This window comes from Lygodium microphyllum, chromosome 18 (assembly GCF_053477565.2).
Source record: "Lygodium microphyllum isolate KBCC chromosome 18, Lygodium_microphyllum_v1.1.10, whole genome shotgun sequence".
NCBI lineage: Eukaryota > Viridiplantae > Streptophyta > Polypodiopsida > Schizaeales > Lygodiaceae > Lygodium > Lygodium microphyllum.
Window position 1 is genome coordinate 6,209,858 of NC_141152.1, and position 27,330 is coordinate 6,237,187.

Sequence of the window (27,330 nt, forward strand, 5' to 3'; positions counted from 1 at the left end):
TTGATATACCTTTTTGTTTGGAGTGTAGATTGTAAGAGCTTAGGATTATTATTATTTGGTATGAATTCTTGGTACATTACACAATAATTGTACCATTTAAGGATAGCCTTGACAAAAGCAATTGAATTGCCTTCTACCTTCGTTTTAACCATCGATTGTTGCTTCAAGCAAGCAACTCGAACTCCACGTGGGGAACCAAGATAGTAGAATATTACTCCATTATTGATTAGTTATAGTCAAGCTAGACTAACAAGTCTTGAGTAGAGTTGTAGAAGCCAAAAGTGCCCAAAAACCCTATCTACTTCAATTATATTGAGGTATCAACAAGAAATTGTAAACCAAATGCCTTGTTATTTGGTAGAGGAACACACTTGGCAAGTCCTGATTGAATTTTGAAGTCTATCCTTCTTAGCTATGGTTAACTACTATTTGCAAACAAGGTTGTTAGAGGACCTCCTTGTCTCACTAATAAAAAACCAAGGCTCTAGCATTGGTGAAGAGGGTGCCCATCATTTGAATTTAATCGGCCCAAAGCCCATGAACTTGATATTAACAACGATGAAATTTCAACATACTCAATTAAAATCCATGTTAATTAGACAAGATCTTTCTCTAGAGACAAATGTAGATTGTAACCAAGTTTGATGGCAATGATGGGTTGTGTGAAACAATTACATGGATATCACAAGGGTCTTTTGAAGGTTATCTATCAACAATACCAAGGTGTAAGAAAGATCTCATAACTATTGAAGAAAGGTACATGCCTTCATGGATGGTTATCATCAACTTATTGATGCAAAGCTCGCATGACAACTTGATAGGCCTTTCTCCAAGGAAGAATTGGAGTATGCTCTCTTTAGGATAAAAAGAAGTTGGTCCCCAAGGATTGATGGACTTCCAATGCAATTTTTCCAAGCCATTTGGAATACTTGTGAAATGGATCTAGCTAGCAAAGTATTGTTGGTCCCATGGTTTCGTGTGTGGAGGAAATTGAGGATTCACCAAGCTCATGAGTTAATCTCTTGATAGGTCCAAATTGGCTCATTGGAGGCCACTAACAATGCTAAATGCATCATGTTAAGTTATAACAAAAACATTGGCCTTAAGGGTTAAATTTGTCTCACGAAAGGTGCTACAAGAAAGGCAATACAGGTTTGTCAATGAGAGAGATACATTCTGCACATGGTAAAGAAATGGTTGGAGACAAAAAGTCTAGTTCCTCTATGGCCACCATAATCCAAATGGCCAACACTGAGCCTTTAGGTTCTGCCCAAATTAAGGAGGGCTAAAGATCCTCCCTTTCCTCTTCGACAATTCTCTCTGCAAAGGATGAATACCGTGCTACAAAGGATCTTTTGCCTTACCAGCACCTAACTCAATTTCTTGGAGTGCAAGATCTGGCCGTCACCTCTTCATCTACCTAACACATATCTCATGCTTCCTAATACCGACCACAGCCTATGCACATTCCATGGAAGGGCTAGCTCCACGAAATAGAATACAGGTGCAAACACTAGCTGGCAAGGAAAACAAAGACCCTCGTACTACTCTACTGCACAGCTTATGCTATCTTGAACTTTGAAGCTTCAACTAGGATCAATATGCAGTGGCATAATTAGTGCACCAAGAGAAGATCCTCCTGACTACATTCACAGCATTACTTATGCATTCCTTTCATTCAAAAACATGTTATGTAATATGCATTGTTTTAGTTTTGCCAAGTAGTAATAGCAACTATAAGCATGACCTTGCAAGCCGGATTTCTCTTATTCAAGTGCAATGTAACTTCAGTTATAAAAGATAAAAAAGAAGCAGAGCTTTTCATACAAATGTCCAACAATATGCACATACATTTTGCGGAGTTCAACTTAACTATATAACTGCTCCTTAACTGCCTACATCTACAACGAGTTCAGAACTTACCTATATGACTAAAGTAATTTTCAGGCAACAAGATGTCTTGAGATCAAAAACTTATTATGTAATGCAAATGAATCTTGAAAAAATGTTTTGGCATGTAAGGACCATTTCCTGCAGAACCAGAATAATCATACCTAACGAAACATCTATCTAGCTAGCAGCCACCTGTTGAGAAGCTCTACAAAAGAATTTCATTGCACATCTATCAGTTTTCTATGGAAAGATCTGTTGAGACGTAAAAAGACATATACAATATTATATGAGCCCCACAAACAAAATATAAAGATGCCCAAGCCACAACCTCCAGCTGTGAACCAGATTAACAGTAGAAACCCTAAAGCAGCAACCCACCAGGCAAGTAGCATGTGTGCAAGTGACAATGGAACCAGCAGCAAGAGCAACACTGCAAGAGAAAACAGCCTTATCGCCTCCCAAAACTTTCTTTTGACCAATCTCTGTAGCCACCTTGTTTCTGTTGATATGAAGTGAAGTGAAGAAACCAAGACTGGCAAATCGAACATCAGATTTGAAAAACATGTGTCCTCCATGTGATTTGCATTTGCTTGTGAAGCTTTACTCATTGCACGCAGTAGGATGAAGTTTTTGGGCAGTTCCCTCACACCCCTCCACAAGCATGGGCTCCGGCATTCAGGACAGTTTAGACACCTTTGGCCAAGTCTGGAGTCAACAGGAAGGTACTCGAGACAAGATTCACAAACAGTGTGGCCACAGCGAAGGATACGGGGCATATGAGCACTATCATTAAACAAATCCCAGCAGACTGGGCACTCCGGAATCTGCATCATTTTGAAAGGAAATCTCTAATGCAAGGGGGCCTCAAGGTTTACTGTTGCCTGCATTGTCCAGCATAGGAGATGAATCTCCAATTTTGGTACTCCGCTTCTATAAAGGTACACTAGCCCTCTGAAGAGTTAGCTCCTTTGCTCCCTACTGCCAAGACAACAAATACTTAAGTTATGAAGCAAGTACGAAAGGAAACCTAAAAGTGCATAAGGAAAGACAGATGTTACTTATCCACACAAAGGCTGTTGTTCCATGAATCATGAGGGTGCACTCAACTTTCCGTGGTTAAGCAGAGGCAGCAAACAGAAGCACAGTAAGATAATTCAACCATTTTATCCATGCTCACTGATGTTTCAATCATCAGAATTACAAATTCCAGTCGGTTTTGCAGGTCTGTTACAAGTTAGTATAAGCGAGCACACAGCTAGAATGATCATAGCTAAAATGCTAAAAGGTGCACAGAGTTAAAAACAGTATTTCTCCATGAGAATTATAAAAACATCCACATAAAACGGATGCAATGTTAATCAGATGCAAAGGGAAGTGAGAATAGTATAACGTTGAGACCCCATAGATTCTTGAGTTAATCTAGGGCAAGAAGAAATGCTTATACATGGTCATTCAAACTTGCTGTTTGAAACCAGCTTTTAGAAACCCAAAGGCCAGTAAACTACATTTTAGCAAATACCTAATCCAGAATAACAGTAAATTCAGCAGACAAATCCACACACAACTAGAGCTGGAGTGCTACTCCACCACACATGGCACTTGTTGGCACCGAAGCTTGGTGCCCCTTTGTTTCTTTAGATTACTAATGTATGCTTGAAATTAGTTACACGTGGCTGTATTTCAGCAATTTCTCACACCAGAACTAATCACCTTGTCACTTCAATGTTTGCCTCTAACCAATTGGAAAGTGTTCAAAGATGTTAATGAGCACTTCAGCCAGCCAAACCCTATAACTAACAGTCAACATTTAAACCCAATTTTGTGGAGCATTTGCCTTGACAATCATCCTCCATAGTCCCCGTGCAATCACATATTGTTCCTCTAACAAATAAAGGGATTTCTCATGATGAAACTATAAGGACATCACTTTGTGACGAAGTTATCCATAAAGTGCACAAGGCTTGAGATCTGAGACGAGGAGAGAGAATCTCAGCTCGTCGTGCTGTAACAACCTATCTCTATGATATTTACATCAAATCCAGCAGCATACCTTGCTGTAAATGGAGTTACAAATCTGCCCAATGTATTCCCCATATCAAGAAGAAAAGATTGGCAGCTATCCTCACCACATACATTCTATCAGCTCATGTTCCAAAGCTGAAACTTGCATTCTTGCAACTAAGAAGAGAAGAATGGTTGTCTCCAAACTTAGCTACTCAAATGAGAGTGAAGGAGACTCCAAATAACCAAGCTCAAGTTTTTCATGATGACTCTATAACGCTTCACCGTTGTATGTGGAAAGGTGTTGGACTTGGAGCGTGGGATATTGCTACATAGATGCCAATCAACTCGCTTATCTTCAAAACAACTTGAAGAGGCTCAAGTGGTTGGAGAACTTGAAGGTTATCAAGTTATTCATCTTCCATGAGGCTCGTGTAATTCAATCCTACACATTGGAAGCCGGCAAGTAGAACAAAATCACTATATCTTTGATGAGGTGGTCAAATTCTTGCCAGCAGACAAAATTAAAGTAATGGGGCGAAAAGAACATTATGGCTATAAATGTTTGCTAACAATGCCTCTTATGCAGTTAAAGGCATTGAACATGTGCAGGTTGTTTCCATCTTGGACACTCCTTTGACATTGCATGATGTTCTCTATGTGCCCGATATCAAGAAGAATCTTATTTCCATTTCAGCCATTGCAACTTCAAGGTTTCACATCACTTTTTATGAGCCCCGATGTGCAGTAAATGATGATTAAGTTTCTTCTTCCATTGTCTTGACAGACACCCTCACTAAAGGTCTCTATCATCTTAATACTTATGATTAGCAACTTGCTGAAAATCCTATTGCAGTGCCTTATTAACAAAGGAATCTTTTCATGATATACATTTATGGCATCAAAGGCTTAGCCACATTAACCATCGAGCATTGATGAAGCTCCAATCAAAGGATATGGTCAAAGATCTTCCAAAAAATCACATGCCATCGAATGATATTTGTAAAGGTTGTTTACTTGGTAAGATGCATCGGTTCTCCTTTCCTAAGGATTCTCATGTTCATTTGTCATCCATTTTGCATCTCCTTCACAATGATGTTTGTGATTCTATGTGGACCAAATCCATCGGTGGATTCCTAGATTTTGTCACATTTAATGATGACAAATCTTAATTCACTTGGGTATATGGGCTGAAATCTAAGTCTCAAGTCTTCTCTTGCTTCGAGACTTTTATTGCCATGGTAGGCTTTTGCATTCGAACCCTTCGCACCGACAAGGGGGGTGAATATCTTTCCAAACAATTTTCAGTGTATCTTGCATCTCGAGGTATTCATCATCAATGCATCGTCCCTTACTCCCCAAAACAAAATGGAGTAGCGGAACAAAAAATTAGGTCACTCATGGAGATGGCAATATGCATGTAGAAGAGTAAGAATTTGCCTAATTCTTTTTGGTTAAATGCTATTATTCTATATGCCTTATGTTTTGAACAAATGTCTCAGGAGAGCTTTACGCACCATCACTCCTTATGAAGCATGGACTAGCTCCAAGTCTTCTCTCTCTCATATAAGGATTTTCCGATCATTAGCATATGCTCATGTGCCTTCTCAGAAAAGGTATAAACTAGATGATAAGGCTATTCATTGCATATTTATTGGATATAGTGTTGAAAGTAAAGGGTACCATCCAAGGTGGTTTTGTACGTTTAATACACTACGATTTGTACATGAATTGGTGCAGTACAAAATGTACACAAAAACTTCAAGAATAAAATACATTGTTTCGTATGTTCATTAAAAAATACATGTAAAATTATATATATGTATATATATAAGTACATATAAAATGTGCAACTTAAAGATAGATCGATCATCAAAAAGTTTCATGAATTACATACTAGAGTTTAGAAAACAATTGCAAGGCCATGTAAGTCTAAAGAGTTGAAACTAGAGTCATGTATCGAGTGCTCTAAAAAGATACATCAATGGAAAATGCTCATAAAAGGACTCAAAATGTATAATTACAAATGGACCAAGCACAAAATATCTAGACTCATAAGTACTCATCCTCAGGCTCAAACACATCAGAAGGTGGAGAGCGACCCTTACTAGAAGAGACCTCAAATGGCTCACCAAAGTCGTCATCACGAACCACATTCCCATCATCATACTCGGACTTCCTAATTGGAGCATCCTCTACAGCAATTGCACATGCAGTAGAGAAACTCCCAAAGCCTCACCTCACATAGCTCTCGATGGCTGGTGTAAGGCCGGTCCTAATGCTCACAACTCAACCAACAACTCAATGGCCCCTATGTGTGCATGAGACTCAACCATTAATCTCTTCTAGGTCCATGTAGAGATCCTTGAAGATATCCTCCTGCTCTTCATTTCGCTCCTTGTTGGCACTCTTCAAGGCAGCCTTGCTTAACTTGATCTCAGGCACAAGAAGCCCCAAGGTGGCGCCCTCCATGTCAATCATGTGTAGAATCCTATATAAGGGGGTAACAGCAATGACTAGCACTCATATATCATTCCAAAATGACTCTCTCGAGCAAAGCCTCTGAATGGCTTTCCCCTTCTCCACGCTTGAGAGTGACTTCTCCTATATGTTGGGATAAATGCCCGGTTTAACCTCCATGTATAGTACACGTTCATTGTACATGTCAATGCACCCTTACATGTCCTAAGCATAAATACATTTTATTCTTTGTGTACCAACACATTGTTGGTACACTCATATCGTATCGTACTTTCACTTTGCTCTCACTCTCTCCAGCCGTCACTCTCACACTCACTCTTCCTCAAACTTAATTCACTCTCAACTGAGCTCCAACAACTAGTATCAGAGCTTAAGGTTTTGTGCAAGCAATCCCAGCGCTTCCCAATCCACAGACGTCAACAGGCAGTTGATCGGCGCTAGGCGACAGGATCAGAACTAGGCAGGCTACAATGCACCAACAGGGCACTGACGTAGTGCACAGCTGACGGGCTGCGCGTGACGAGGCAACAGGCACACGCAAGGGGGACTAGGCAGCAGTCACACGTGGCAACAGGCAATGAGAGCCGCGTCGTCGGCAGACAAGCCATGCGACCCGCCTGACGGGTCAACGAACCCCCCACGTCAAGTTTTTCTTTAAAATCAAAATTTTTCCTTTAAATCTTTTCAATTATGATTACGCTTGGCAGGAGTTCACACGCTGGAGGCACAGGTCACATATTTGTGCAAATCTGGCCTGAAATTTTGGGGCTTCCTCCAAATTTGACATTGTTTATGCCTATCAATGATTTTCAAGTCAGAAATTGCAGACATTGCATATGGTGACCTCAATTAATTTGGGAATTTTGCCAAATTAGTCAGAATTTTGCTCCTTTGAGCAAAATCTCTTGACATTTGATCCCAAAAACTTGGGGCCTTTCATGTATTGGCAAAATTCCGTTCAAGTCGGTCAGGATTGCTGACATTTATGCAATTTTGAACTTGAAATTTTGGGTATTTGCACTGAATTTGGTAAATTTCTGTGTTTTTGCCCGTGTGGAGATTGGTTCATGTGCAAACAGCAGAGATTTATTCCTAGTTGAGAAAGAACAACAGTGTATTTTGCTGATTTAGCTTATGCTTTTGCAATTTAGTGCATTTACTCTTGTGTTCGTGATAAAATGCCTGCAATTTCTTCCAATTCAGACATCAAGAGTTTGATAGAAATAAACAGTTTGATGGACGTTATGCAATATGGGAGAAGTTGAAAACTACCTATGAGATCACCACACCTGTTAATCAAGTGCATTTAATGAGCAAGTTGGTAAATATGCGACTGGATGAGTCGAAGCCTACAACTAAGCACTTGAGTGCATTTACAGGGATTCTAAATCAGCTCAAAGATACAAATTTGGACTTTGATGATAAGTTGAGGGCGATCTTTTTTATCATGACACTACCCGACTCTTGGGAGACCTTGGTGGATTCACTCAACAATAACCCCAATCTCTCGTATGATGGGGTGAGGGGTTCTATCTTGAATGAAAAAATTAGACGTATGTCTAGTGGAGAAGGCAGCAACTCAGCTTATAATGTAAGAGGCAGGGCTGAAAAGGAAAATGCAAATGCAGGACAGAGAAACAGGAGCAAGAGCAAAGGAAAAGGAAAAGAGTGACATTACTTGCTATCACTGTGGTCGGAAGGGCCACAAGAAACCCGATTGTAGGTATTACGAGAAGGAACAAGAGAGAAAGAAAAATGCACGAGATAAAAAGAAGGAAGATAAGACAAATGCATCTGAGGCAACCAAAGGCAAAGAAAAGGCCAATGTGGCCTCTAGTGTGGTCATAGAGGAGCTGTCAGATATAGAGGTTGATGTATTATGTGTAGTTGATTATGATGCCCTTGTATGTCACATGCAGGATATGCAAATTACCAAGGCTGATGTGATTAATGCACTTTTGTCAATTGATGATGGTGTCACTCAAACTTGGATTGTAGACTCTAGTGCCTCTTTCCATATAACTCCTTGCTTGGAGTGCTTTGCTATGTTCAATGCAGGCAATTATGGAAAGATGCATCTTGGAAATAACCATGCTTGCAGCATTGATAGGATTGGCACTGTACACTTGTCTTTAGACCATAGTTGTCAAGTATGAAATGTACGATACGGTACAATACGATAAAATACGGTACTAATTGGTACCTTATGATTTTATAAGGTACGGTACGATATTAGTACGAAAAAAATTTAAGATGATTTTTTAAATAACAAAAACCATAAATCATTAAATGATAGATCATAAAATACATGCTTAAAGTGGAAATAGCCATTTCATTATAGAATAAGATGAATACATGAGGGTGACCATCGCGGTCGCATGGGCTACGCAAAACATGCGATACAACTACAATCTAGTATATCTGATACAAAAAAAAAGAGACCTATGTGACATGTCATATCAATGATGAATCTATGATGAGGCATCACTATCATCATCATCATCATCATCAGAACCATCTGAGTGCTCATCAAGAGAGTCTGAAGATGACTCCTCGACATCCGATGATGAGACAGACTCATACTCATCCTCACTGATGAGGTTACCATTATCATCAAATGATGGCTCCCTAGGTGGCGGCTGTGTAGGCAAGGGAGGGATGTCATCATGAGGCACAGGATGTAAGCTACTGGAGCCCTACCTTACATATGTCTGCAAGCCACTCAAACCACCTCTTCTCGATGATAAAGGGCGTCGAATGACCATGCCCCTGCTACCACCTACTCGAACTCCTCGCCCACGAGCATTCTAACTGCGAGTGTCATGAGTATCTGCTACTATAAGCTCTCTATAGAGCTCTGCAAAAATCATCTCCTTCTCCTCATCCACCTCCTTATGTACACTTGGAAGAGTGTCGCCCATCAACTTGAATGTATCAACATTCACCTACACAATCATCAATGCAATGATGCACGTAAGATTGATCATGATTCATTGTAAATACTAAATGCTAAAGTCTAAATTGTAAAGTATAAAGTTTAAACTTTAAAGTTCAAAGTTTAAAAGTTAAAACAACAAATTTTAAATGTTATGGTTAAGTGTTTAAACTTTACCTGCTTCGAACTACCCATGCTCATCATAGCCCTCATCATGCATAAGTTAGTGCGGCAATAGACTAGCCGCTCTAATTGTCGTGTACTAAGCCGATTGCGAATCTTTGTGTGAATGAGAGAATAGGCACTTCAGTTTCTCTCACATGTACCCGAAGAACAATCCTGGGCAAGGACCCTCATGGCTAAGGGCTCAAGGGTCTCCAGTGTGTATCCAAAGTTTTGCCACTAAAATAAAGGCTTCACAAGTGACTCTCTCCTCCAACAAGTGGGAGAAGCAAAAGCCATATGCCCTCTCTGATTTGCATAGCATCCTAGCTCCTCTAGCACTACATTGTGGTCATCAACAGGGACCACACGAGTCAAATAAGCAAGCTGGTCTGAACGGAACTCTCTATCATCCATGACCGCCGGTGACTTGTAGGCCAGATGTACCAATGCGGCAAAACCATGAATGGACTTATGCATCCACGTCCATCTCCTCTCCACTATCTCTACAACATGTGCACGTTGTGTCTCTGTGATCACTGTACAAGCACGTGCCTCCGCCAATACCGCTCTAAAGAAGTGAACAAGAAGGCCCATGGTGGACCCCTCGCAATCACTCATATGTAACACCCTATAAAAGGGAGTCATGACAATGACAACAGCAAGGACTTTTTGCCAAAATTGCTCATTAAGGCACAAGCGTTGCATGGCTTTGGCCTCCTCTGTCTCATGCTCATCCCACTCATTCCATAGAGTGGACACCCATTGTCTGGCGCAAGGCGGACCGCACCTCATAAAAGCACTCCAGCAATAACCACATGTAAGCAAAGTGAGTTGAAGAAGGCTTCTTCAACTCAAGTGTGCTATGCTCACAATACATTGCAAGCACCTTTACCTTTACCGTGAAGAATGTGACAATTTATGTAGCTTTGCGGACCACCCTCTTCACCCACTTGAACTTCTCGATGTTCTCCATGAGTAAGTCCAAACAATGACTTGCACATGGAATCCACACAATGGTAGAGAACTCGGCCTCAAGCAAACGGCCCATGCGCCGACAATTCGATACATTGTCAATAACAACTTGCACTACATTTGAGGGGCCCACCTACAACCACAATTTACAAATTACAAGTTATGTATAAATCAAATTTCAATTATGAATCGTGATATTATGATTCATCATTATGAAAGAAAGTGAAACAAATTTAAAATGCAAATTGCAATGTATACCTCAATGATAGCTTGTTGAATGTGGCGGTAGATAAATGCGGCCATCGTATTTCTCCCCCTTTTGCCGGTATCTACGGCCCGCAAAAAGTAAGTGCCGAGTGGACATGAGACGAGTATGTTGATGATGCCCCATTTCTTACGATCACTCCATCCGTCGGTGAGAATGGAGCAACCATATTTTATCCATGCGGCCCGAATAGGATCAAGGGCTCTATTAATTCTCTCCTCTTCATCAATCTTTCTCGTCCTCATGTCATTGTATGTGACACCGGTCCATCCTTCACATGGACCCACATTGGCAATGGCTTTTACTATCTTCTTTCATTGCTCTTGCTTTAGAACATTGAATGCAAGATTGCACTCAATCACCGTGAGTGCAATTTCAATGTCCACAAGTCATTGCCTTTCTCTAAAGAAAGGCAACCAATCCACACACATGACCGAGTGCTTGAGACAGAGACGATTGTCTCTTCGGCACCGCATGAGCCTCCACTCTTTGTCTTTTACCGGAGCCAGATGCGGATGTGGAGCCCCCACCACCAATGGTAGAGGCCTCTCTCGCATCATTTGAAGATACGCCCACATTGGATGCTTCCTCGTTAGTAGGCATTGGAGTTGGTGCTAATAAGCCACTTCCTCCTCCACTTCCTCCTCCTCTTGTGGATCCCCCTCTCATCTTGGCGAGAATCTCCTCCGCAATGTTTGGAGGGATCTCCTTGCATGGAGCAACTTGCCCCCCCGTCTTGTCCCCCCGTCTTGGAAAGATGTTGAAGAAGCCGAGTTGCACCACTTGTATAGCACTTCCCGCAATACTTGCATGTCCAATGGTGGGAGTTGGACTTCTTTGTGTCCCTCTCCACATGGATCGCATGCAAATTGAAGGCCTCGTGCTTCTCACGAGTCATGGTGCCGATGACGAATAAAGAGGCCCAAGAGAGAGAGAGAGAGAGAGAGAGAGAGAGAGAGAGAGATGCTTGAGTCTCGACTCTCGACTCTTGAAAGTTGAAACTTGAGTCTTGAAAGTTCAAAGGGAAGGAGACTCGAGAGGCCCGAGGGTTGGGGTAAAGTTGTGGGGTAAAGTTGAAAGAGCAAGACTCAAGAGTGAGAGAGAGGGAATGGGAGATGAGAATGGCAAACGCTTTGATAGGGTACGGGATATGAGATTTGACTCTTTGAGAATGGCAAATGCTTCAATAGGGTACAGGAAAGAGGAAGATGACAATGGTAACTTGTAAGTACTTGCTGAATTGGTGTGGAAGCATGGAGAAGAGAAGCACTATTTGTAGATGAGAGAAGGGTCAAAGTTCAAAGTTCAAACAGTCAAAGTTTAAAGAGAGAAGGAATCCAAAGTCTAGACTCTAAAGAGAGGGCTGCAAGCTGGAGCCGGGAAGGAATCCAAAGAGAAGCATTAAGTTTTGCATGGATGATGGCTGGAATTTGGAAAAGGGGTGTGGGGTGAGATATCCAAGGCTTCCCAAAACCCCCCCCCCCCCCCAAAAGTGCAAAGTGCACACTGCAACTTGTAGGAAAAGCGCAGGAAACGTGGGACGCGGGGGCACAGGAATTTATGCGGAAAGAGCACACACAGGCCATGTGGCTGAAATAGGCTAGTTTTATTGTACAAAATCGTATCGTACGGTACCGTATGGATCGTACCGTACAGACCGTTTCGTACCACGTACGGAGGCAACTATGCTTTAGACAATGATCAAGAGCTTGTGTTGAAAGATGTCAAATATGTATCTGGCATTAAAAAGAGTTTACTATTTGTTGGTCAGCTTGACTTGCATGGCTACACCACACTGTTTGGTGGTGGTTTGTGGAAAGTGAAAAAGGGTTCCATGCTGATTGCAAAAGGAACCAAGAACAAAAGCATCACAACCAAATATGCGTAAATGGTCATGTGAGACTGATTTGCCAGACCAAACCTCCTTAGGGATGCCATTATTTAAGGACCTGTTTGGAGAGTGGTTGCAAATGTTAACCGTGGTTTTGAGTGCCTCTCTCCAAAATTCATGAGGGAGATTAGCAGTGGATAGCATGCACCGCACTCTTTCGCATAAGGTCCTATTATATCTTTCAGCCACCCCATTTAAAGAAGGGCTGTAAGGGGCTGTAACCTCCCTCTTAATACCATGCAAGTCACAAAAGGACTTGAATTCAGTTGATGTGAACTCACCCCCATTATCAGCTCTCAAGCATTTCAGCTTTCTACCTGTCAAAGTGGTCACAAATGCATGAAAAGTTTTAAAAACAACAAACACTTCACTTTTCTTTTCAACAAGTATACCCAAATCTTCTTGGAACAGTCATCAATAAAGGAGACAAAATATGCAACACCACCCAACGATTTCACGGGCATACTACATACATCAGAATGCACTAAGTCCAAGACATTGGACTTACGAGAGACACCAAAGTAAAAGGAACTTTTTATTTGCTTTCGAAACTGACACTCATTACAAAAATCAAGTTTATTTTTCCATCAACCCTCTTCAAAGAGGTAAGGACATCAAGTCCTTTTTGGCTCATATGGCCTAATTTCTTGTGCCATAACTCCAAGTGGCTGCAAAGTTAGGGATAAACTAAGAAACAAACTTGACCCAAAATCCACCAAAGGCATTTTCATGGGCTATGGTGATGAGGGTGAATTTGGCTACAGAGTGTGGTTACCTCAGTCCAAGAAAATTATTTGCAGCCGTAATGTTGTGTTTAATGAGGCAAAATTGCTGAAAGGTACTTTAGCCTCTAATGAAGATATGAAAAAGGTGAAATGTTAGAGTTTACAACCACCTATTACTTCAGAAAACGAGCCTCGTGGTGCTAGACCACAGGCTGAAACCGATGATCAGCCAGTTATTTTTTAGCTAGATGATGATGGACAACAAATAAGAGCACGAGGAGGTCATGGACAACAAGATAGACTTGCCAATTATGAAAATGCAAGTGCTGGTAATGAAAATGAAGGTGTTGTATAGCATGAACAGCATGCTGAACATGGCTTACAACAGCCAATAAATGCTGAAAATAATATATACCTCCAGATGTAAACCCAATTCCTGCAAATGTTGATCATTGGGTGCACATGTCTACATGCGTAAAAATAGGTTTGACCCCTCCTTGCATTTTGTGATGGTTACAGATGAGGGTGAGCCTCTTACATACGAAGAGACCAAGTCATGTAAGTTCAGCAGTAAGTGGGAGCTAGCTATGCAGGAAGAGATTAAATCTCTATATGCAAATGATACTTGCGATCTTGTGTCATTGCCCAAGGGAAGGAAGCCACTTCCAAACAAATGGATATACAAAGTAAAGACAGTTGATGGGAAACCCAAGTGCAAGGCAAGACTGGTTACCAAAGGGTATGCACAGAAGGAAGGGATTGACTTCCAAGAGGTCTTCTCACCTATTGTAAAGATGATCACTCTACGTGTGCTTTATACTCTCACTGTTGTATTGGACTTAGAGCTATATCAAATGGATGTAAAAACAGCTTTCTTGCATGGTGACATTGATGAGGAAATCTACATGAAACAGCCCGAGGGCTTTGTAGTTCCTGAAAAAGAGCAGATGGTGTGTAAGCTAAAACGCAACCTATATGGACTGAAGCAAGCACCACGGCAGTGGTACAAAAAGTTTGACACTTTTATGCTATCTCAAGAGTTTACATGCAACCATGCAGATCATTGCTTGTACATGAAAAAGGATACAGATGGCAGCCCCATCATACTTGTTTTATATGTGGATGATATGTTGCTAGCTGAGAAAAGAAAGACTAGCTTGGATGCTCTTAAAAATCAGCTGAAATCAGTCTACTCCATGAAAGATTTGGGGAATGTAGAGCATATTTTGGGCACGAGAATTTGTAGAGATAGAATGCAAAAATTGTTGTTTTTATCCCAAGAAAAGTACATTGAAAAGGTACTGGACAGATTCAACATGGCTGAAGCTGAGCCTTTTGGGGTACCCTTACCTCCTCACCTTAAGCTTAGCAAAGCCAATAGCCCAAAAGATGACGTGGAAGCAAATGCTATGAAGGGAATCCCTTATGCATCAGCTTGTGGATCTCTTATGTATGCTACAGTTGCTACTCATCCAGACATTGCTCATACACTGGGAGTTGTTAGCAAGTTTATGTCAAATCCTGGCAAAACACATTGGCAGACTGTCAAGTGTATTCTTAGATACCTCAAGGGTACACAAAGAAAGTGTATTTGCTATGGGCAAGTGCACTTAGTTTGCAGGGTTATTGTGATACAAAGATGGCAAGTGACTTGGACACTCGTAGGTCCACCAGCGGATATGTCTTTACAGTTGCTAGTGGGGCTGGTTCTTGGTGTTCCAGGTTGCAGAACATTGTTGCACTGAGTACCATTGAAGCTGAATACATATCAACTACTGAAGCTTCTAAGGAAGCTATATGGTTGAGCAAACTTGCGGAGGATCTCAGCATGTCTATGGGTACTGCAGCTTTGGGATGTGATAGCCAGAGTGCTGTATACCTGGCTAAGAATGCCATGTATCATTCACGCACAAAGCATATAGATGTGCGATATCACTTCATTAGATAGATTCTGGAAGATGGTCAAATCACATTGACCAAGATCAAAACACAGGATAACCCTGCAAATGTTCTCACTAAAAGTCTAAGCAAAGATCAGCATAAGCATTGCATCCGACTAGTGGGAGTTGGTTAGAGGTTCACTTCAGACCTTTAAGTGGGAGGTTGTTGGGATAAAGGCCCAGTTTAACCTCTGTGTATAGTACACGTTCATTGTACATGTGAAAGCACCCTTACGTGCCCTAAGTATAAATACATTATATTCTTTGTGTACCAACACATTGTTGGTACACTCATATCGCATCGTACTTTCACTCTGCTCTCACTCTCCAGCTCACACTCTCACGCTCACTCCTCGAACTTCACTCACTCTCAGCTGAGCTCCAACACTGTAGCCATGCCTTGAACTCCTCCGAGACCATGGCTTGCAGAATTTTGTTTTGCACGTCATATAATCGCTCTAAAAGCAACCACATGGTGGCAAAACGGATCTTGGAGGCTTCTTTAACTCCACATCATTGTAGGTGTGGTAGATAACCAAGAATCTTACCTTCTTGGTGATGAAATCTAATATGAGACAAGAGTCACCAACAAACTTCCTCACCCATTCCAATGACCTTGTGTCTTCCATGAGGAGATCAATGCAATGGGTGGCACACGGAATCCATACAATGGACAAAAACTCTGCTTCAAGCAAGCAGCCCGTCCGTCGACAATTGAAAGCATTGTCAATAACCACTTGCAGCACGTTGGTCACACCAACCTCCTACATGGCACAAGTGAAAGAGGGGATAGGTTTGAGTTATGATGGAATCATGGATCATGAAGATGGAGATTTATGAATCATGATGGAGAATGAAGAGGTAGAGCTTTATGAAGAGATAAAATGATCTATAATTTATCAATATTGAAACATAAAATGAGTAATGAATCATTGAATCATAAACAAAAAAAAGATTATCTCAATCATAGCTTGGTGAATATGTGAGTATATGAATGCACCCATAGTTCTTTGTCCTCTTTGCCCCCCATCCACGGCCCGCAAGAAGAATGTGCCAAGAGGTGAAGAAACAAGGATGTTGATGATGCCTCGTTTCTTCCGATCACTCCATCCATCGGAAAGTATGGTGCAACCATACTTCGCCCATCCGGCACGCATGGGCTCGAGATTTGTTGATTCTCTCTCCCCCCTCATTGAGCTTCTTGGTCCGCATGTCATCGGTGATACCATACCACCCCTCGAATGGACCAACCGTGGCAATGGCTTCGATCGTTCTCTTCCACCTATCCACTCAAAGCGAGTGGAATGGAAGATTGCACTCCATAATAGTGTATGCAATCACTATCTCCGCATTCCTTTGTCTCTCCTTGAGGAAATACAAAGGATTGGAAACACCCTCTGTAGCTTCTTGTAGTGAGGCTTGCCTACACAACCGTTTGCTTTCAATGGAGATGGTGGAGCCCGAGGCTGTTGAGGCACATGGGCTAGAAGAAGGTATAGGAGTAGGTGTAGAAGAAGGCGTTTCAAAAGCATCTACTTCCATGTTGAAGGGAACCACCTCCTCTTCAATTTTTGCCATGTTTGATGACACATGGCCACTTTGGGAGAGGAGAGAGTAATTATTCATGATCTCATCCACTATGGATTGAGGGATGGAAGGACATGGGGCGCATTGACCAACCACCTTGGTCAAGTGGACAATGAGCCTCGTCACACTACTAGTCATCATCTTCCCACATAAACTCAATGCTCGCATTCACTCATTTTTATTTCTCTCATGTACTATAGCTATTCTCTCTCATATAGAGCATTTGACAGTGGCTAGGGAGATATCGCTGGAGTTAGATCAGATGTATAATCGGATGACAGTCATGAAGTGAGTCTCTTTGAAAGTGCAAATGTGGACCATGAGTGTCAACAAGTCATCCCCCATGCGAGAGCATATCAACAAGCTAAGGCAGCTTCAGATGTAGGTTCAAAATGCAAGGAAGGTGATCACTTCTAAAGACATGGCGATAACTCTCCTTTCACAGTTACCACCTCGCTTCAGTGGTTTTTATTCCGCCTTGATTGCTTCAAGGCGGTCTGAGACTCTTCAGTGGGAAGAGTTGGTTCCTATGGTCCTGGACCAAGAGGAGCAACTGAAAGGAACCAATGCTTTGAAATCTGAGGCTTTGGTTGGTCACAGTCCTCTCAGAAGAAGGGGAAGGACCAAAAGAAGGAGGACAAATCTAATAAGGACAAAGAAAAGGAGTCTACTTGTCACATTTGTGGCAAAACAAGCCACTAAAAAAAGGATTGCCCCGACAAGGAGAAGAAGGAGAAATCTTCAAAGGATTCCGGAGCGGTGGCTACTCCCTCATCAGCTGCTTTCCTCCATTTGGAGGTGGTTGAGGATTCAACCCTGAGATGATGACGCATGCACTCGAGAGTGGATTGTTAATAGTGGTGCCTCTCGGCACATGACTCCTTCTTTTGCAAGTGTTACTCATTTGCGGCCTTCTCATGGTCAAATTCTCATTGGAGATAGTTCGTCTATTCCTATTCAGGGACGGGGCAACATGCATCTTATTCCAGATGGGTGTGGTGGTACCCATGCATCTGAGAGGTACTTTATGTGCCGGCTTTGGGGTATCATCTTTTCTCGGTACACAAGATTTGTGCCCTCAGCCTTTTGATCGAATTTGATGTGGATTCTTTTCGGATTCTCAATCGAGGATCGAGACAGGTTCTTTCTTCAGGTTATGCGGAGAATGGAGTCTACAAGTTGCAATCTTCTTCTGCCTTGACTTCTCTTCTTCTTACCTCTCAAACTCAATCCGAGCTTTGGCATGCTCGGTTTGGCCACCTTAATTATGATTACCTTCGGAAGGCGTCTAAGGACCAGTTTGTTCAAGGTTTGCCAGATATCGTGGTGAGCCAGCGGCCTTGTGTATCCTCCATCCATAGGAAGCAAACTCATGATGTTGTTCCCAACAAGGCTTCAAGACGGTCTTCAACACCCTTAGAGCTTGTTTCTACTAATCTTTGTGGAATGATGAGGACAGAATCCCTTCGAGGGTGCTTGTATTTCATCCTCATTGTAGATGATTACAGCAAGATGACATGGGCTTATTTCTTGAAGCTGAAGTCGGAGGCTTTCTCCAACTTTAAGAATTGGTTGCTCTTTGAGGAGAATCGATTAGGGTGGAAGCTAAAGACCTTACCATCGGATAAGGGCGGAGAATTTATTTCTAATGAGTTTGCTCGGTTTTGTGCAGATCATAGTATTCACCAAGAGTTTGCCAATACAAACACCCCTCAAGAGAATGGCGCCTTGGAGCGGAAGAATCATAGTGTGATTGAGATGGCCCGTACCATGATGAAGCATCGTCAGACACCTCAGTGTCTATGGGCTAAGGCTGTGGCTACTGCAGTTCACATCCTTAATCGTTCCCCTACTTCCGTTTTTGTTCGTATGACTTCTTATGAGGCATATTTTGGGTCAAAGCCCGATGTTTTCTTATTTCAGGGCTTTTGGGTGTGATGATTATGTTCACATCCGAAGACACAGCGTGACAAATTTGAAGCAGCTTCTAGAAGACAAGTATTTGTGCACTATAGCTCACAATCTCAAGGCTACCGATTGTATGATCCTGTCAAGCGAGATGTCATTACCAGCCATGACGTTTGGTTCGTGGAGGTTCTAGCCCCAGAGGGGGTGACGACCACCTTGTACTTGGAGATCCCGGTGATAGCTGGGCCACCCCAGCGACTATTTCTCTCGAGCCTGTGCCTCTTGAGGAATGTTCTTCAAATGAGGAGCCTACTTCCCTGCCACTCGATTCACCAATTGGTCCTCCATTGTCGGTGGATCTTCCAAAAACTTCAGCAAATGGAGAGCGCTGAGGTGAGATCCGGCCTCTTCGTTGGGCCCGTGACACGCTTCAAGATTCAGGGATCGAGGGGGCCCTTGAGGAGTGGCAACTGCAAGATGGACTATGGAGGTCATGGAGACACCAAGCACATTCTATGGAGCTTGTTTGCTCTAACTACTGTTTGATGTCTTGTGTTATGTAGGGTAGAGAGCCTATCTCTGTGAAGGAGGCTTTACAATCTCATCATTAGCAGAAAGCGATGGAAGCCAAGTTGGAGGCTATTGAGCGGAATGGCACTTGGTACCTTGTGCCTCGTCCCTCTCATAAGAAGATGATTGGTGTTAAATGGGTCTTCAAGACCAAGTACCATAGTGATGGCTCTTTGGACAAGCACAAGGCTCACCTTGTTGCTAAAGGTTTTGCTCAATGCCCAAGTATTGATTTCCATGATCCTTAGCCCCTACTGCTCATATGGCAACTATCCGTGATGTTCTTACCTTGGCTGGTCATAGGAGATGGCCCGTCTTTCAATTGAATGTGGAATCGGCCTTCTTGAACGGTGATTTGAAGGAGGAGATCTATGTAGACCAACCTCCTGGCTTTGGTTCCTCATATGGGAAGGTTTACACATTGAAGAAGGCCTTGTATGGCTTGAAGCAGACTCCGCATGCTTGGAATGAGAAGATTGATTCATTTCTTTAGGCAAAGTTGGGATATCGGCGCTCTAGGGCTGATCCACAGCTTTATGTGCACGCTTCCGAGGGTGGTCGTGTGTTGTTTGTTTTGTGTGTTGATGACTTGATTATTATAGGTAACCATGCCCCGAAGGTCAAAGAGACGAAGGCAACCTTACATCAAAAGTTTGAGATGACGGATTTAGGACTTCTCCATTTCTTTTTGGGCCACGAGATTTATCAAACTCCGAGGGGGATTTTCATCTCTCAGCAGATATATATACAAGAGCTCTTGGTGACTTTTGAGATGGAGGATTGTCGGTCCATTTCTACTCCTATGGATTCGAATTGGAAGGCCACTTCACACTCAAATTCTCCTTTGGCGGATACTACCCGCTACTGTTAGCTCATTGGATCCTTGATTTGGCTCCTCAACACACGAGTTGATCTATGTTTTGCTATAGGTCTCTTGGTTGGGTTCATGAGTACATCTCAGCAGGTGCATTGGCAAGCTACTCAAAGGATACTATGGTTTCTGAGAGGGACCTCCGACCTAGGATTTCCTATCCAACAAGTACAGGTGCCTCCGATCTTGTTCTTGCACATTGGAGTGATTCGGATTGGACTGGCGATGTGAACCAAAGGCAATCTACACAGGTTATTGCTTTACCTTGGGTGTCGGTGCTATCTCTTGGAGTAGCAAGAAGTAGACCACGGTAGCTCTATCTTTGACTAAGGCGGAGTATCCGGCCACATCTTCTACCACATGTGAGACTGTGGCTTCGACGATTGTTAGAGGAGCTTGGCTGCCCCTAGACTTGTTCTACTATTTTGCGGTGTGATAATGAGAGTTGCATTGCCTTGGTGCACGGAATCCCGTATTCCATGCCCGTATGAAGCACATAGAGATCCACTACTACTTCATCAGGGAGAAGCTTCTGGATGCAACCATCGATGTGGAATACTACAAGACAGAAGACAATCTTGCTAACTTGTTTACGGGCTTCCCTAAGCTTTACTGCGACAACACTCCAAATCCCTTAGTCTTCTACCGTGTCCAGGATTTGAGAGGGGGTGTTAGAGGTGGACATTTCCTGGACTGGCAAGGGGAGCAGGAGCAGTTGTGCAGCAAGCGATAGGGGCAGACTGTGTGCCACATGGCAATCGAGAGTCGGAATGTCCAGTTGGACAGCTGCTGCCCGGTCGGCTGCATTAATTGCAGCCAATATTCTAGTCATTATTTTCAGCCTATAAATAGGCTTTTTATTCAACAACCTTTGTCAGTTGTCTCTCACAAATTTCAAGCTGCAAACCGTGGAGATTGCCCTCGGGGTTGACGGAGACCAAGATCTTCAAGGTGGAGACATACCCAGATATTCTCTTTGCACCCGTGTATAATTCTGCATCCTTATACAGCATTCTTCACTACAGATTTTCTATCTTTCACTATCTCTCTCTCTCTCTTCTCTCTCTATTCACTCTTTGTCTCGGTCATTTGCTTCCACATTGCTTCACTCTAACATCCCCTTCTCTAAAGAAGATGGCCCCTTGGCCTTCACCTTGGTCAAAGGATCCGCATCAAAGTCAAAGAAGGATGAGGAGGTGTCACGAGGAAGTGAAATTTTGATGATTTTCTTCACATTTAATTAAGTATTAATCAAATCTGCAAATGTGAGGTGCACGTGATCTGCAAGTTAGTTATTTCACAAGTTATTTCACAATGACAAACCAAGGACCCTAAGAAGCATTTTTTAGAATTAGTATTTTGAGAATCAATTTAATTGGACTGAGAAATGCTGAAAATGCAATTAGAAGGATACTACTTGGCAAAACTTGCCCATGCAAGTGAGGGAAAGGCTATTAGAGATTGGTGGAGCCTTATTCCAGCACTGGGGAAGCTAGGAGAGGAGAAGAGAGTTGTTGCTGCAATTTTCCAGGCATCAATGATGGGCCCAGCCATTGGAGGTTGTAAAGAGCTCCCTGGGCCCTAGCTGACCAAGAGGCCATTGGAGGCAAGTGACGGCCCTTGTAGGCTATCTACAAGCAGACAATAGCAATTCTAGGGCCCATAGGGACAAGCAACTGCACGTGGGGCTAAATCTCTCTCTCTCTCTCCAGCTTCCTCTATATTCTCTAAGCCAATTCACGGCCTCCCTCGAGATCTCAACAACATTTAGTCCCAAGAGGATGCAATTGAAGAATTTTTGCTACAAAACCCTAGTTTACACCAAAAATTAAGGTTTGTCAATTGACCTGAAAAGAGTGCTCAAACTTTAGAGCCTAGTACTTAAAATTAGGTAGCTAAAATTTGGGGATTTCAAAAATTTCAAGTGGCCAACCAGCCAACCTTAAGTTTGGGGCAAAATTTGCCTTCCACAGAGCAAATTGAAAGTCAATCCCCAAACAGACCAAGGGGCAAATTGTTTTGAAAGCTTGCTAGTTGCTATGGACAATAAGTTGTATTGAAGATTGAAGTAGACAAGGTTGGATCTCAATGCACTTCAATATTTGCCCATACAAGTTAAAGAAATACTCCAAGGAGCACCACTTTTGGGGCCAATTGGGCGTCCAATGTCCAAGATTAAATAGTAACATTTGCATTTTCACTTTATGTGAATTTTATATAATTAGCGCTTAATCATGTAATTTATCACCATATCCAAGAAAGAAGGCTAGTTTCAAGATAACTCACTAGAAGAGTCTAGATCCTGCTTCTTCTTCTTCAAAGACACTAACTCCTTACGGTCCTTGCGCAAATGTCCCTTTGTACCACAATGATAGCATTGAGCCTTCGACTTTGTCTTCTTATCACCCCTCTCTGAAGTCGCAAAGGCCTCATCATGGCCACCATACCAAGATTAAAGCCTCCCGTACAACCTCAAGGACACCTCATGCTCAAGCAACATCAACGACATATGAATGAAACTAACTAGCATCCATGATGTTTGGGTCCGCAATGGAACAGCAAGGGAGTGCCATTTGGAGAGAATAGGATGAAAAGATAAGGAGAAGAAGAGAAACAAAGAGATAATACAGACAAACACACCACCAACTATACGAATTCACAAGTTCACACACAATGTAGAGAGGAGAAACAAAGAGACAATACAACCAAACATAGCACTGACTATATGGATTCACAAGTTCACACCCAATGTAGAGTGGAGCTGATGATTGATCACAAAATGACTACTGCAACAAGGAAAATCTGATCAATCACGGCCAACAGAGCCTAGAAAGGCAATCGCCCAACCTGCAACGAAGGAGAAAAACTGAAAATTTGGATGCTGATAGGCAAAACACAATCAGTAACAGCATTAAATGCTGGCAGGCAGGAATAAAATAATGCAGAAATCAAAACGAAAGCAGCTGAACATAGACCGTTGAGGGCTGGAAACACACCATTTTGCACCAGAATCGGATCGCCTAGGCGGCGATAGTCAAGGAAGATCATCAACAGAAATGGGCATACCTTGCAACAACCAAAAACAGCACTCCAAGACCTAACAGGGACATCTGATACCATGTCAGAAGTGGGTGCAGCCATGGAAGCATAGAAAATTGTTGTAATAGACTACATAACACAATAGAAAAGAAAGAGATTGTGAGAAAAGAGAAAGTAAAGAACACTACAAAGAAGAACTCTAAAGAATGCTCCAGAAATGGAATCCATATACCAAGACATGAGAGAGCCAGATACAACAGTGAGTCACCAACTTATATCGGCATTAGCACTAGCTCCCTCTCTCCAATAGGACTTGTAAGTAATTGAGTATCTTAACATGATAAAGGAGGGAGCAATAGCTAATAAATAGGCCACAATTAGCAAAAAGTTGGCTAGTGATAAATGAATAAAATAAAATAATCAGGTTGGCTAGATCAATAATGGCTAAAACCTCATAAATTTGACACTTCAAAAATGCATAAATATAACATTGTGCTGCCTGGCCCACAACCAGACTCACTCATGAGATGACTAATTAGCTAACAATTCACTAGTGTAGTGAGAACCACTTCAATAGCCATGGATACGTGCACTTGTAATTGGTTGCTATGCAATGACTACCATCTTACACACTTGTACATTGCCTATACATGAAGTAACAACAATGTGCCTAGATACTTAGAAACATGCATGGATAACTATGCGTTGAGAATAATGCAGCAACGACAATATACTTGATTACTAGGAGACAGATATTAGTCATTTTATATGCCATGTTGGATCTTAACTATGTGCAATCGGGGTCGCTTGCAATGTTTCAAAGGGGGGATATGTCACCAAAATAAGAAATGGACTTAATGATTTAAGTAAAATGAACTCTAACTCTAGTCACCTAGCTCTTGGCACAATGACCATTGCACCAATAGAGAAGGATTTGGCACGGGCCATGCGGTGGACAAGTCTACAAGCCATGTGGTACAAGGACAAGGCAAAAGAAACAAGGTGCAATATGAAACTTTCATTAACTTGAAAGTTTGCACCTTAGAATCGAGTTATATTGAAAATTTTACCAACTGAGCAGCTCATTTATGATTAATGATCAAGTCATTAATTAACCCTTAATCAAAAACATGACTTGATTAAGGAGCAGCTCTTATTCATTTAGAAACTTGATCTTGTCTATTTGAAGCGCTCTTTCTTTTTTTTTTCCTCCCATTTTTGGAGAGCTCAAGTTTGAAAAGCTATAGTAGCAACAAGAGATGCATGTCTTTTACAACCATACCGAAGCACTAGACAGCCATAAATCAATCTCTTTCTTCTCCTTTCTCTCTCATGGGTTGTACAAGCTTTGACTTACTAAAAGGGTTTGCAAAAAATCAGTCATTTTGGGTGTGGAATTGATTGCTGAAGACATTCTAACCAAAAACCCCAATTTTCCCCTTGTTTTGGGTCGCCAAATCATTGAAGATTTGGTGTAGACATTAGGGAAAATGTATTCGGACATCAGCCATTGAAAGCATTAAATTCAGCATCCAATCTTAGGGTAAATGCATGCCAAAGATTAGGGTTTGTGGACGGCAAGGTTATAGGTCTGAATTATGTCAATTTAACAATGAATTGAAGATGCATTAGTTAGGGTTAAGCTCTAAGATTGTTTGACAATCAGGGCTAAGGCCTCATTCGACAAATTAGATCAGTCTAGGACAAAGATTCGAGTGAATTTCTCATCGATTGTAGTGTGGCAACAATAAGACACCATGGATGCATTTCTCAATGTCATGTTGATCAACATTGGAGTGATTGCAACTCTATATGCTTGAAGACAATTGTTTGAGTGTGTTATTGAGACAGATTCAAAGCTCATTGGTCAAAGTTGGTAAGGGCGACTAAGGACATAGCAAGGAGCAAATCCAATCCATTGAAGAGCCAGGTAGGTGAGGAATCATTAGCAAAAGAGTGCTAGTCTATGATAGCCATGTTGATCACACGAGTGGATCACAAGTGGTTCATGTAAAGGCTTATCTTCAATATTAAAGAAATATTGTAAGGGGCTCTCATCTTGAGGGTCAATCTCGTATCATCTCTTAGGTCTACTATGCAAGAGCACTCTAGCTCTCAAGTTCTTTGTGTCATTTGTTTTATTTGTTGAACTGAATAGTGTGCATGCAGTAAGTTTATGTTCACTACCCTATATATCAAATCTACATGCCAATTTCAACATGATATATTGGGGATGTCTTTTTAGTGAAAAGTATTGCATACACTAGCACAAGTAATGCCAAACGTATGGAGAACTCCAATTCAACAACATGTTAGCCCATTAGGGAATAATGTGCAACATGTTCCTTATGGACAATAAACGATTCCTCAAACATCTATGCATCTAGGATATTTTGGGAGTGGATCAATGTTTCAAGTTATGGATGCAATTGCACCTGCCAACATTGGCATGCAAAATGCAATTGGTTTTCAGCCACTTATGCTAGGTGTTTGAGGGAATTATCATGGGGCATTGCAATCCAAAATGCACATTGTTAAATGAATGGAGCAATGGCATCACTGATAACTTAACACCTTTAGGCAAAGTTAAGACTACAAAGCAGCATCATGATAAAATTTCAACTCAAAGACCCAAATCATCAATAGAGAATATCCTACATGTGTCAAGATCTCTCCATCACAATCCTATGTTTTGGTCTTTACAGGGTACTAGTAGATAGTGAGCTCTTTCTCTCTCTCACCCTGGGCATATGAGGCCTTCTGTCAGGCCTCCAATTGTGACCTGCCTATTGGATCTGTGACAAAACAGAAGCAACATGTTTCTGACGGATTCTGCTGGACCATGCCAAAGCTATGGTGGAAGCATGGGCACATAAGAGATAAATCTCCGGCTTGGGCAAAACTCAATGATGTGGTGTAACCTGTGTGGCTACCGGAGCTTGTTTATCAGCTGCCTGCTGCTACAGACTGATCTGGTCAGTCAAGCAGAGATTTGAAGTTCTGTTTCCCCTCCGATTACGCAGGTGAAGGGACATGTTACCACCTCAGTGAAAAGGAATAGGTCGCCTGATGGAACCTGCTCATGTGCCCCCCCCTTCTCTCTCTGGGACCAGTATCCCCAAGCTGGGACGCCTGTGTTTCCTATGTTATTGTTCAAGAATGTATGTGGTTCTATGATTAAAATTCCCATTGTGCTCGCTTGCTTGGCACTTTTCAATGATCGCAAGTCCTTTGTTCTTCGGATTGTAGGGCTCAAAAGGACCTTCAGATAGACAACAAACTTGATCTTGCCCAGCGAGAACGCAGGCGCCACAAATAATGTTTGACGAGCGTTTGGGATCGACCGTCAACGGAACAGCGGACAAAAGACCTTCCCTCCGAAAATCGACCATTCGCTCTCTCTGTGCACGTTGATAATAATAAACGCCGAGAAATTTCAAAGAGACACATACAGCTCCAGTGCAGCAGTGGCCTGTTACATACCTCCCTAGAATGTGTTTGATCGGAGAAGGCAGAAAAGGCAATGGCAGGCAGGCAGCTGCGATTTCAGTCTTGCTGTCTTGTCTGTTTGCTGCCGTTGTATCCTCCCATTTTGCCGATCATGACGTCTCTCCAGCCCATGGCCTCCATGGGCTTTCAGAATATCGAACCAAGGTCACGGGTGATTAATCTTGTAGGGTAAGGGGGCCAATAGAGTGCCACCAAAAAAGGCCCCTTGCAAATGACTCCTTGTTTGTCCAATTCAGACCATTTTGAGTGGCCAGATTGGTTGTTGGGCACATCCGAAGCGTCGGAATAAAGGTTGACACTGAACAAAAGTAAAGAAATTGAAACAAAAAACTATCTTCTAAAAAAATAGTCACCTGCTTTGGACCCCCTGTTGTTGACCATACTCTCTCCCTTTGTTGCCCTCCACGTGGATCCATCAAATATGACTATGGCACGGGCAAAGCATTCCTCTAGGGCCAGTGGAGTGGCACTACTCACTCCATCCTGTGCAACTTGCATGCATCATTCCTTCCCCCTCCCTGCATGCATTCTTGGTCAAAATCATTCCACTAATGCTGCAACAAGCCCTGCACTCACT

General features: G+C 42.2%; 1 protein-coding gene and 1 pseudogene across 5 annotated transcripts; both read right to left on the bottom strand.

The window, feature by feature from the left end:
* Positions 1-1,960: 1,960 nt before the first annotated feature.
* LOC148020542 (uncharacterized) lies at positions 1,961-26,950 on the bottom strand. Of its 5 annotated transcripts, none has more exons than XM_087698316.1 (3): positions 26,727-26,950; positions 23,201-23,301; positions 1,961-2,868 (listed from the first exon to the last, which is right to left on the bottom strand). In XM_087698316.1, exon 3 carries the CDS (start codon positions 2,724-2,726, stop codon positions 2,112-2,114), a length of 615 nt encoding a protein of 204 aa, XP_087554442.1. In that variant the 5' UTR covers positions 2,727-2,868; positions 23,201-23,301; positions 26,727-26,950; the 3' UTR covers positions 1,961-2,111. The 5 variants fall into 5 exon arrangements, with proteins under 5 accessions (XP_087554442.1, XP_087554441.1, XP_087554443.1 ...); XM_087698315.1 differs by having other exon boundaries at positions 1,961-2,871; XM_087698317.1 differs by lacking the exon at positions 23,201-23,301 and adding an exon at positions 26,506-26,644 and having other exon boundaries at positions 1,961-2,871.
* Positions 9,352-15,717, bottom strand: LOC148020543 (uncharacterized; annotated as a pseudogene).
* Positions 26,951-27,330: the final 380 nt, after the last annotated feature.